At 39.7% G+C, this 12,935-nt stretch overlaps 1 protein-coding gene across 1 annotated transcript in view; it reads right to left on the reverse strand.

Moving 5' to 3' along the window:
- The window catches only part of ATP10B (ATPase phospholipid transporting 10B (putative)), a 53,091-nt gene that overhangs the window by 11,706 nt on the left and 28,450 nt on the right, over positions 1-12,935 (reverse strand). The window contains exons 9-14 of the mRNA XM_054217611.1: positions 12,191-12,426; positions 5,828-6,007; positions 4,695-5,280; positions 4,062-4,168; positions 3,193-3,319; positions 1,493-1,677 (exon numbers count right to left, since the gene is read on the reverse strand). Of these exons, the coding sequence (XP_054073586.1) occupies positions 1,493-1,677; positions 3,193-3,319; positions 4,062-4,168; positions 4,695-5,280; positions 5,828-6,007; positions 12,191-12,426 (1,421 nt within the window). The remainder of the gene's footprint in view (positions 1-1,492; positions 1,678-3,192; positions 3,320-4,061; positions 4,169-4,694; positions 5,281-5,827; positions 6,008-12,190; positions 12,427-12,935) is intronic.

Here is a 12,935-nt window from a genome sequence, read left to right on the forward strand (position 1 = left end):
ACAATAGCTTTATGGAGAAAGGCAAGCTTGTATCTGTAACCCCTCTTCTATGGGGAGAAAAACCGAGGCAACCAAGACCAGTGAGTTGCCTAGTGGCAGACAGAAGCCCTGCCTTCCCTCCTCATCCTCCCGTCCACCTGCGGAAAGGCTGGGTTACGTGTGACCCACGGTAACTCCTGTTACTGCTGAGCAGGGCCACAAGCATACGCTGTCTAGAAAGGACAGAGCAGCACACCGGGAAAGGGCAGCGGCTGCTGCCTGGGGCACCTCAGGGACACCCGGGGCTATGCGGGAAGTAAGAGGTCACTAGCAAGGCAGTAAACAGGGCAGCACAGGTGGCACTTTGGACCCTGTTTTGGGGCTTTAGAAATGGTCAGGGCTGACCTCTCCTTAGTAAATGGGTCTGGTTTAGCCATAATGTCTGAACTCAGTCTCCCCTAAATCCACCTCACAAAGCCATCTGGCCCACCAGGATGCCCGGAGAGATGTAGGCGTGCACAGCGGAGGCCATTCTGCTTTCCAAAAGCAAGGCATAGTTTTCCTGGTACCCTACTTATGGTGCTTCACAACCTGCAAAAGCCAAAGTTGCTTTCCTAAAACCTTTTACTTTCACCATCCTTAATGGCATTTACCCTCTTCAAAAGTTAGGACTCTATTTTGTCTCTTCTGTTCAGACGGTTTCAGGAATAGCCATAGATTGCACCACAGATTGTTCACTGTATTTTAGTGAGTCACAGGAGCTGACAGACGCGCCCTTGAAGCGATTACCCTCATTTTGAAGTATGGTTGCTTTGCCTACTGCCTGACCTTCTTATTGCCCATGCAAATTCAGGGAATATCTGTGCACATCAACAACCACGTGCGCCACCATGGAATGTCAAGAAAGTGACTGTGTTTTTAACTGCCCCACAAGAGCTATATTAGGTTTCCAAGAAGGTGAAATGCTGCTTACACAAAAAGATACTGGATTAAACTGTTCACTAATAAATTTCTGATTAAGCCTAATCCTATTAGGGAACAGGCGACTGGAAAGTTCTGAATTTAATTAAATCTACACCTGCATGCTTTTTCCAGGCTGACTCATACAGCACTTTCCAAACGTCTTCTTACAGATATCACCTAGGGTTAAAATATCATTGTAACTAAAATTTCTATTGCAAGGTGAAAAGACAGTTGTCAATATTATTAAGGAATCAGGCACTTAAACTGCATATTACCTTCTTTCTAAAGGTCGTTATTCAGGTAATTTTTTTAAAGAATATTTTCATTTGGAAAAAACATTGTATTTTAATTGATTAAAACTCTACATAATTGTCTTGTGTTTCAATTCATCCTATTATGTGTGGTCTAAAGAGTTTCTGGCCTAATGCTGCTATATGAGTTTTTGGTTGGCTGTTTTGTGTTGAACGCAGCTTAAAGCAAAATAATGCCAAGCTGCAAGACACAAGAAAGAGGAAAAGATAGCAAATTCTGTGTGTCTCTCTGTACTCACCTTGTTTTCAGTGTTAATGGTGAAGACGGTGTCTCTTTGGTTCAGGAGTTTACAGGAATATGCAATGTTAACTGCTGTTTCCTGTTTGTCTCCTGTCAAGACCCAGATTTGTATCCCAGCTTCTCGAAGAGCCGCAATAGTGTCAGGCACTCCGTCTTGCAGCCGATCTTCAATCCCTGTGGCTCCTGGGCAGACAGGAAGAGAAGAAATGAACTAGTTTTCTTTCATTTGGAAATGATTTCGCTATTTTCTTTTTTAAGAAAAGGTCTTTGACTTCCAGTCATGATCCTGAACTTATCAAGAGCTGAGCCAAGGCAGTGTCCAGCAAATAAACACACCGGTGCAAGATCTGTGTTTGGATTAAGATCTGAATGTGTCAGCAATCAAGTCCTGGCTCTTCATTTTACTCGTTGCTAGAACAATGTGTTTCATTTCTTCTTAATAATCCAAAGTGGCAACGTACTGGCAGAGGAATTACACCATATGCATTTTTAAAGTACTGCATTAAGTCCCGTCAAAGCAACCAGAGAAAAGAAGAACTTTGACTATTTCGATGAATGCTATCCCTCTTGTCAAGTTAGATACTTCGCCCATCAAAGCGAGAATAAACGGTACAGTAACTTTTCTTTTTTAAAATGCACAAACTTAGAAGCAGATGCCAACACTCATCCTGATGGTAAATCACCATCTGAATGTTATAATGCTTCTCTTCCTATCTCTTCCACTAGAGGTCAGTTTGAAGATGCCGAACTGTGACACATTAAAGATAGATACTGATTTAAGCTAAAAGAACACTTTTTGTGAAATAAAGTATGAAAGCACACAGAGCCTTAAGAGTTGGCAAAGGTAACAGACTCTGACAAGATCTACAGTATCTCTTATGTGGTTCTGCTTATGGCATTTACTGTTATTACTCTAATTTTTTAAATCACTGCAGAGCTTATGAGAAGCCATAATGCTAATAGCTTGCAATCAGAGAAATTAATGATAATGAAGTATGGGCACAGATTGTATTCAGAGAAAGATGAGACTGAGACAACTCTGAAAATCAAAGTCTTAAAGAACAAAATTTTTCAAAATAAAATAGAAAAGAGAGCACTGAAGCGCTGTGTAATTTAACAGAATAGTGTTGTCAGATAAGACGGTGATGGATGATGCACAAGTGCCAATGAATGTAAGTTTTAACATGAAATATCCTTTTTATAAGGTGCAAAAAGCAAACATGACAATGCAACAACAGCATGAATTCACTAGCAAAAATCCTTACGTGTGGACAGCATTTTAAGTTACCGTTTTTTATAGTACAGTGTAATTACCAAAATTGCCTTGGAATTTGTGCTCAAAACTGAAGTTAATTTATATTATTTTATAGGTTTATCTAAGGACACACACACGATTGGATTATGGGAACTTCATTATCTACTATGCCAGCTGAGCAACAGTAACAGCTGATGTACATGTTCTTTGCTTCTGGCACATGATAGTTTCAGTAGACTTTTGCAAAGTTACTGCTGCTCAAAATGCACGAGAACTCGTTTAGACACTGTCATTGGACTGTATACCCTAGCCCTGAGATTTCCAAACCTCAGAGGAAGACTTTTTGATATAAATTAGTATAAGCTGTTGTCTGTCTGATTGCCAAGAATATCACAGGAGAGCAAGTGATACTTTATGCAAAGACGATTCTTATTTTTAGCTACCCAGCAAGGTGAGTTTGGTCTCCAGATGCTGCGCTGTCTCCATTAACAGTTCTTCTCTGTTGTCAATTGCAGCTTCTGCCTCCCGACGAAAATTGGCCCATTTTTGAAAGTCATCTTCATTCAAGACCTGCATAACACAATTTAAACAGGCCTCATTTTAATTTTAAATAAGAGAAGAATGCCAACATTCTGGATCACAGAGACTTAACTCCTATCCAGGCTGGTAAAGTACTGTGTTGTCTTTAAAATAACACAAACTTTTCCAAGAGAAGATGACAAGAACTAGTAGTAATGAGAAAAATAGACCTGCCTTCCTGTTTGTATAAATGGCCTATGGCTGAGACTTAACAACATGACCCAGAGGGACTCCTGATCACACAGCCCTTAGCTGGGATGCTGAACAGGAACACACAGTTTCTGAAGGTTGCTCTACATTTCTCTGTAGCTTGGATATGACCTATTTGTTGCACATAGACAACTTCTGTATTAAAGTATCAGACTAAGATGTACTAACCCAGGCTGAGGGCAAGATTTTTGAAAGCTGAATGCCAAGCAAACCAGAAAAAGGTTGGCTCCCCTGTGGACTTTTTATTTCTTGCTTGGAACCACTGTAGAGAAGGTCAGCTAGAGTTACCATAAGAGAAACAGAAATGAAAGTTTTGAGGCTGACCAAAAATCCATCATCTGTTCGCACCGAGAAAAAGAGGGAAAAAAAGACTGCAGAGAGATCAAATAGAGAGACAAAAAGATGGGCTGTATCTGGCTTGTTCTCTGAAGCAGAAAGAATTATAGCCATTAAATTTTTCTAATAAATCTATTGACATGTACAGAGCAAAGCTGTAAACGATATTAGGTTAATGCCCTCCTACCTTCTTAGCTATACACAGAGTTCTCAGGCCATCACGGGCATAGTAGTCCAGATGCTTCTGTGTTTTTTCTTTTATTCTTTTCATTCTCCTCTCCGCGCTAAGGTCAGCTGTGAAATACAAGGAAAAGATTCCGTATTTTAAACACAGATAATTTCAGATCTAATGGCCTAGGATTAAAAAAGAGTGGGCATTACAGAAAACTAGATTACAGTACAACAGCAATTCCTTTAAAAGCTCAAAACTGTTGTCTGCGCATAAGCTGAAAGCTTGCGGAAGATCCTTGTTTCCTTTAAGATAACATTACTTGGATTTTCTTGTTTGTTTATGTTATAGCACTCTTGCTGACAAGCTGAAATACAATGGTCAGGCCCTTATGACAGTATTATTGCAGAGTACGCAATCCACATGCGTTAGCGCTGACAGTGAATTTTAATTAGACCATTCCATATTCTAAACATTACTGAGGTTAAATAAATACCCCAGTTCTGATCTGCAGGGATAGCACTAGAGAAAGCTTATTCTTTTTATGTGCTTCTCATGCCTAGATACAATATTTCATGCAGAAAAGAGTACTGCAAACTTCTTGTGCTTCTTTATATGAGACACAACAGAAATAGCTCATTGGCTAATTACCTTTGGCAGAGTCTTCCAGCAAGTCCATTATAACAGAGTCAGCTCCTTTTGTGTAGACAACAATCTCCTTGGTTAGAGGGTGCCTCACCACTACAGACATCCTTTTCCTTACTGAGTCAAATCCCAAAGTGTAGAGAATATCGAAAGTCAGGAGTGTGCCTTGCGGCAACCGTACCGTCACCTGTTCAGGAGTTCGGGACACTAAAGTAAAACTATACGCCTGGGCAGCATAGACAAGCGCTGCCTCGTCTGGGCTCTCAGCCTCATAACAAAAGTCTGTTGGCAAAGAACGGTTAGTCACGGATTTAAAAACCTCATCCAAGGAAGCACTACCAATATCTGTGCTGCCCTTGCCCTGGAGCTCATCACCTCTACTGCTGGCACTGCAGTCGTTGTCATTGGTGCAGCAATCCAACGCAGCAAGATGCTCCTCAGTGTTCCTTGCACTGAAGCTAGCACCTAGGTCTGAACTAGACTGAGATGATGAAAAGGACTGACTAAGGCTTGCTAGTTTTAGCCTTTGAAATATCTGATGAATCTTCTCCAGGGTGATTCCTGAAGGTTTTATTGGTGGTGGGACTGTGACCTAGAAATATGAGAAAACCTATGGTTAAAAACAAATACATGCGAACTACAAGATACTTTTCAAAACCTCAATATATTTTTCTGTATGTAAATGATGATAATTAGAAAAGCAACTTCCCCCCCCACCCCCCCAATTTAACTGTGGTGGGGTAATTCAGTAGAGGAGTCATAGGTGAGTTGGCATCCAAATTTGATGGTGATTTGTATCTCTACCTCTGAAGCAGAGATGAAATCAAGCCCCTGGTAGTTTTGTCAATGGTATGGGAGATCAGAGAAAACACAGTATGTTCAACAAACTTCCTACAGTATATATAATATAAAATTTAAAAGAAAAAGTGCAGATACTGTGCTAGCCATAGCTATTCATCTACATAAAACGCCATGCTAGGAAGGGACATACACAGGAAGGGAAACAGTAGATACTACACAAAAGGTAACAGAACTAGAGGAGAAGTCCCAGACTATCTTTTACCATTTCAGGTTTTGCTGAACACTGCTGTATGTTGTGAAATGGAAGTATAATCAATTTGCCTCATATACTTAATTACCCTTTGTCTTGGCTCAGTAGTTGTGGAGACCAGGACTGTATTGCAGATGGCAAGGGCAAGAAAGAAGTCAGTAAGGGATGTGGAAGTCTTCATATGTATAAAAGGAGAAAGATTTTCAGTCTGGAGTGCAGCTTCTCTCACTCGCCTCAGCAGCCTGCTATCCGGAGTCACATCCTTTTCCTGGAAGAGAAGTTACTTGAGAGGATTATTCCCATTTACCCTTGACCTCAAGGAAGAATATCAACTTGATATCTTCTTGCTTCTTATTGAATTTACACCTAGAATTATGTAAGCTAAATACCTTTTGTACTTAACATCTAGGGAAAAAAGATAAATTTCTAAAAGCTGCATAACTAGATAATTAGAAGGAAATGTATCTTGAAATAGAAGATGATTTCAGAATTTTATTCCTTTTGAGATCTACTAGAAATCAAGAATAATATATACTGTATCCTCCAACTTTGAAACTGCTGACCAGTGAATTAAAGGGCATTCCAGACAGAAGTGGATTTGCGATCTCCCATTTCAGTGTGGGACCTGATTGTTATTTCAACAGAGAATGTATTGTGCTTATGGCTTGGTTACACAGTATCACTTTTTGTTTCCAGAGTCATTTTGCTCTGCACCCAGAAAGAGAAGCTGTCTCAAACTGTTCTTCCTCAGTTTTACAATAAATAAATAAATACATACTTCATTTGTTCCTGAAATGTTACTGCAATTTTACTAGTACAATCTTTCTAATCAAACCTAAATTTGCAAGCCAAACTACTTAACAATGTCACTTATCTACAATTTCATTTGATGTAGGGCTATGGGAGTATTACTTTTAATGGAAATTTCATGTTAGCAGAGCCTGGTTTGGATTTAATTCGGGGCCATATTTAACAACAGCTTACAAGTTTAAAAGACACCTTCCTGTGAGCCAACACTTTTGGATGCCTTCTTTAAGGAACTGCCAAAAGTGATTTAGCTGCTTTCTAGTTCATCTCGGCTATTACCCTCTCCCCCTTCAATCTGGCATGGTTTTCCTAGGTTCCCTAAATATGCAACAGAAGTCATCCAGCCACCTTCACGGCTGCGTTGTGCTGAGCTGAATATGTTGCATTCTAATTCCTGCTTGCTAAAGTGAATAACGGTTCTTAAATCATCCTAGTAATTGCAAATAAATCTACTGCTTATTTTGCGGCACAGAGTTCAATTGAAATCCTAAGATGGAACAAGGTTTTGCCCTTTCTCTGCCACAGGAGGCTCTGGTTCCTCTGGCTCAGTGTTTTCATGCTTTTTCATTTCACATATGGGGAAAAGTTTTAAGTATAGATGTAGTCCTTTCTCTAGCAAATACACACAATGAGGATAAGTTTGATTTTTTAGTTATCATCTCAGGTCTCTTAAAAAGGATCAGAGACTGAAAAGTTAAAGCTGTCGTTCTTTAGAAACGCTTTCACAATATTGTACTGCAGCAGATGGTTACTGTGGGTAACTGTGAGTCTGTGGCCTGTACTGTGCTTCCTACGTACAGCAATCCCAAATAGCTTAACTGGACAATTCCAACGAAGAACACACGTGCAGACGCAACTCTCAAAACATTTATGTTGGGAATTATATTAAGTCTGAAACATGAATGATTATAAACGAATTGACTCTTTGGCCCAGCTATTCATATGATTTCCTCATGCATTGCTACAGTTAGAATGAACCTCAAGAACCACGAATTACTACACACAGATCTCAGCCTCTCCTTTCCGTCATCATCCTACACAATTTCTTTTGCATATATCTCCTCAATATCTGCCTCTAGTTCATGCCAAAAATGACAATGCACTAGTAGGTATTCCACTTCAGCAGAAACTTTCTGAACTCAAAATATTACTCTGGAAAAACAGAAAAGTGTCAGGTCAGTTATGACCTCAGAGATAGGTTTTAAAGACAAAGTAATATAAAAATCAATATTTATCAGAAAAGTTTTTCTCATTTCCTTTTTCACATTCAGTGAAAACAGGGCTGACCTGAATTTCGAGCTTTACGGAACTACAGGAGATAAAATTTAGATAAAAAAGTCTGTTAATTGACCAGCCTGAACATATATAAAAACAAACAAATGAACAAAAGAAAGAAAAGTGAAAATAAGAAAAAGAAAGAAAGTGAAATAAAACAGCACTAATGATGACGATCAGTTAAATGTACCACCTTTTCAATGTTACCAATTTTGTTAGTAAAAATGCTGATGTTATAAAATGGCTAGTGCCGTTCAGATTTTAAGATTTCCTCATTAATTTGGTAACATTTCTTTTACTTGATGGCACTAAAACCTGATGACAACAGGACAATTGAAATCTTCATGAAATGCTTCTAATAGCAAGGCACTATTTATTGGAATGATTAAATCTAGAAGGAAATGTGCTGTCACAATCTTAATTCATAAGAACACCTAAAGGTAGACAGAGGAAATGTTACTGCTCTGTCTTGTTCCAAATTTGCTTATCATTTTATATTTTTCCTACTCTTTTAAAGTTCCTTTAAGTCCTTCTGTCAACCATAGCTCTGTTGTTTTGTAACACATTATTTTATTTTTCCCTCTGAGAAGGGCACAAACTGAAACACAGGAGGTTCCACCTGAAAATTAGGAAACACTTTTTTACTGTGAGGGTGACAGAACACTGGCACAGGTTGCCCAGAGAGGTTGTGGAGCCACCATCCTTGGAGATACTAAAAAGCTGTCTGGTCATGGTCCTGGGTAACTGGCTGAGGTGAGCAGGGGGGTTGGACCAGATGACCTCCAGAGATCCTTTCCCACCTCAACAATTCTGTGCTTCTGTGACGTCTGTCTCCCTCCAGATTTTTCATAAATGTTTATGAAATGAGTTAATCAGTCACTATATTTATCATGGGAGATTTCTGAAGTAAAGACTACACTGTTCTTCTTTCCTTTGCATTCCACATAAAACCTAAGACACACACAGACATCGCACATTTTTATGGTATCAATATAAACACTGTAGACTTGGCAGCAATTTTCAACTATAAGTTTTCAGAATAGCTTGAATTTGTGTTCAAACAGATCTGTTCAGCTCAGTCTCTAATTTTCCAAGTGTAACTGTTAATGGGTAGATCTCCATCTCCTTGTAGTTATGTTTAGTACGAGTAGCAAGGGATATGGTTGCTGACAATAAGCTAGGAATTTGCTTTTCCGTTGTCCAAGACATGGTCAAGCTCCTTCCCACTGAATAAACTTTGCCACCGTATTTTTGGAAGCTGTAACTGGACATAGGATTCACCATGTCTGATGAACTGCATAAATCGTATGTAAGGAGGCTCCACAGACTGCTATGGATCGTGAAGACTATGGCAAAGGTATTGGAAGGGGCAAAACCACAGGGTAAGTCCTAGGAGTTCGGCTTTGCATCATACCTTGTTATTTTACTCCAGAAAAGACAAGTAATGCTATTTAGTTATTCTTCTAGGATCTGCAGACTGCAGTTAATTAACTTTATCAAATGCCATGAAAAACCCATCATCCTCATCTCTATCTCAGAGACGCACTGAGATGAACGTTAATTGATAAGAGCTTCTCAGATTTCAGCAAAACATCAAAACTTGTCAAGCAGAGAACACCCTCACAAACAGGCAGGCTGAAATACATTCTGTAGCTGCAGAGCTTCCTAATTGCAGAACTGCTCAGAATACTGAGACAAAGTTCAAACACGCTGATTTGCAGGCACAATCAATTACCACTGTACAAATGCACTTAAAATACCACATGCAACCTGCTTATCACTGATTCATGTAAGGCTGATTGAGAGTAAGTAAATTTTGTGATTACCGCATAGATAATTCTCCTTTAAAAACTGTTCACATATAAATTTGACATTTGTAAATTATTATCTTTTGTTTGGCACAGTTTCTTTCCAATTAAACTCTCTACATTTTGTAGGATACTATTATGTTAACGGCCCTCTTGTTTTAAAATGCTTTTCTTGGCAACAGTTCTGACATGCAGGTGCTCATAGCAGATGCTGTACTAACCCTTACCCAAAAACCACTGTGTCTTCTCAGCAGTGCAAAGTTCTTCAATTTTACTATTACCTGAGGCTACCAGTTTTCACGAACAGTTTCATGTGGCTGGCACATCAAGCCTTGGAAACTCGACATTTATTAAGAAAAAAGCCAACAACAACAAATTGTACAATGTCAGCTACTGGCCTTTGGACTTTATGTTGTTTATTATGTAAAGCATTTCTTTTTTCTCTTGCATTTTGTTGGTCTGAAGAAGCTGAGGCTCACAATTTCATCGTGAGGATTGTGTTTGACAATCATTGACTGCCACTGAATACTTCAATACTTTTATTTTAACAGAGCCATTTATCCAGAAGGGCTCTGCAAACCCTAAATTAATCAAGTCAAATAGCAATCTTTGTGTTTTCAATCACACGTTGTTCAAAGATAGATTTTTCTTAAGAAACTTTGACTACTGAGATACATTCAGGCCCATGATGCTATCTGTATAACCGGAGTACTCAAGACGTTACAGATTCGTAGCAAAGTACAAATGCATCAGACAAGGTGATAAAAGTTCCAAAGAGCAGGAACCAGAGACAGAGAGAATTTTACTCTCTCTATTTTATTAATAGGGAATTGGTTTGGCTAGTAAAGAGAAACACTACTGTGCACCATTTGAAGGATATCAACATACAGGACAACCTCTGGGCAATACCTGTGTCTCCATTTTAATACATCTTCATATTTGTCATAGAGGTTAAATGATTTATCCACAGAGAGTGACACCTATTAGCAGCTAAGGCTGGTTATTTCCTTGACAGCAGCTTCATCTTCCTCTACAAAGGAGATGTTTGATACTAGTTCCTCAGATATTGTCTTTACAGTAGGGAAAAAAAATAACATGGCGGTTTATTTATAGAAGAAAGCGAAGAGGCCTGGCAGTAAAAAACATAACTGGGGAGATATACTGGCAAGAAATTCCTTTATCACACTTCAAAAGTCATGACCCATGGGTTCTCAGCAGCCCACGGGAACTGGGCTGGAAAATGCTAGGATAACAACTGACAATGCCCCATATTCCAGGAGCAGGAAGAGTACTGACTGATATCTACTACATGGCAGAGGAACTGAATGAAGCAAGTAGGATCTTAAAATACTTTGCCAAGAAGAACAACTGCAGAAAGTAAAGTTCTGAGAAATCTATATTTATTAGATTTTTTTAAAAAACACAAGATTTGGAAGGGTTTTCCAGCGGTTTAATGTTAAATGGAATTCTAATTTTGAAAGGTGTTCAACTTTCTCCTGGAGTCCATAACAGGTTTTTCTGAAACGTCTTTTAAAAAAACTTTCAAGAAGAAAAGAACAGTCTGACTATAACTAGGCTGTGTTAGATTTTGGGAAGTTTCAGATGTAAAATTCAGCTGAGTCTAAGATTTTCCCAGAATTGCACTGAAGACATGTACTTCCAAGTTGGTACTTGAAGTGAGGCAGAGGCCACTCTGAGCTACTAAAGGGGGACACTTATAGCTACTAAAAGGGGACAAGGCTCCTCAGCATCTTGCAGAGTTCAACATCTTGCAGGGTTTAAGGCCTTATTCCGATAAACCCTTTTGGCTTAATTTATATTATCTTTGTGAAAAGTACTGCTTTTTTTTTTTTTTTTTCTCAAAAAAATGCAACATTTATCTTTTGACACACTAACAAACTTCCAGAACTGCTCTGGAGAGTGCTGCTTGGCCCTTTTGCACACACAGTGGTGCAAGGGTGGCTGAAGACTATATGTTGCAGCGTTAGTAGCAGAAGCAGTCTGTGGCTTTCTAAGCTATGTTGAAACTCTGACTTCAAACCCATACCCTCTTCCTGACCATCATCTCCCCGGAGGACCTGTACCTCCTGTTTCTGCAAAGCCAGGCCCCAGACTCACATCCCTAGCTCCTCTTGCACAATCCCAGCCCAGTATCCCCACCTCGCTTTCCTTGGTATTTTAGCGTACCAGAACAGTACAAAAAGTTCATTCCCCTTTGTGCAAAGTACCTCTTGCTGTTATGAACCATGGCCTCAATCCTTGAACCTCAAATTCGTGTCTTCTCCACCTATCAAGCAACCATCAGAAGAACTCACCTTGTATCCCTACTCTTCTGCTGCAGTCTTTGATACAAGGACACAGATTCCCAAACCTTCATCTGGCTCTCCCCCGACTGCAGCCCACACACTCTAAGCAGGGACCCCACTGCTTTGTTTCCCCCTTCCTTCTCTTAACTCCACCAGTGCTTGGATTTCTCCTGTCCACCTGTTGGCTCCCCATTACAAAATGCACCAGAAAAGAGAATTCCTTAAAATTTGTTAGCTCAGTCTGCTCGTACTCACAATGGTACTGCTGAATGCCACTTGAGACTGGTTGCTGTCACAACGACCGAGTGACCTGTTCCTTGTATGCCCCTGAAAATGAGCTCTAGCACTCTGGCACCTCCTTAAAGGTCTCATGGTCCTCTGCTTATAAGCGGCTGGTCTCTCAATATTCATGGGAGGAAGAGTGAAGTGCTGAAGCTTTGCAAAGTCCTCGTCATCTAAATCCAACTCTTTGTGGGTTTCCAGGCGTCTGGCTGTAAAAACAAAAAATGAAACCTCATGTTGTCTTCTGCTCTTTGCATTGCTCAGGAGGAATTCCTTGGTTGGTTAAAAAAACTGAAACAGACTAACCCAAAGCCAAAACATCTCAAAAGCCAGCACCAGAAGAACTTCACTATCCACTACAGTTTCTGGCAACTCCCACTCTCCAATGTTTATTTTTTCAAGAAAACAAAAATGTGTTTTCAAAGCAATCAGTCACTTTTATGGACTTCTGCTAATGCTTGGTCTCTTTAGCTGCATTTTGCAGTTGATTTGAACAGGAGAGTGAAATATTGTAATTCACAGATTTGTTAATGTTTTCAGTCAGAGAGCACAAACTTCTTTTTGGCAGCTGCTTGCCAGCTTAATAAAATCCATCTCGCTACGTAGAGAGAGAAAGCAGCAACCAAGAACGGGCCTGAGTCAAACCCCCATATTCAGAGCACTGAATGCTAGGGTCGGCTCAAGAAAATGTGTAGCTGTACCTTTCATATCACACAGA

Source organism: Rissa tridactyla, chromosome 11 (genome assembly GCF_028500815.1).
Source record: "Rissa tridactyla isolate bRisTri1 chromosome 11, bRisTri1.patW.cur.20221130, whole genome shotgun sequence".
NCBI lineage: Eukaryota > Metazoa > Chordata > Aves > Charadriiformes > Laridae > Rissa > Rissa tridactyla.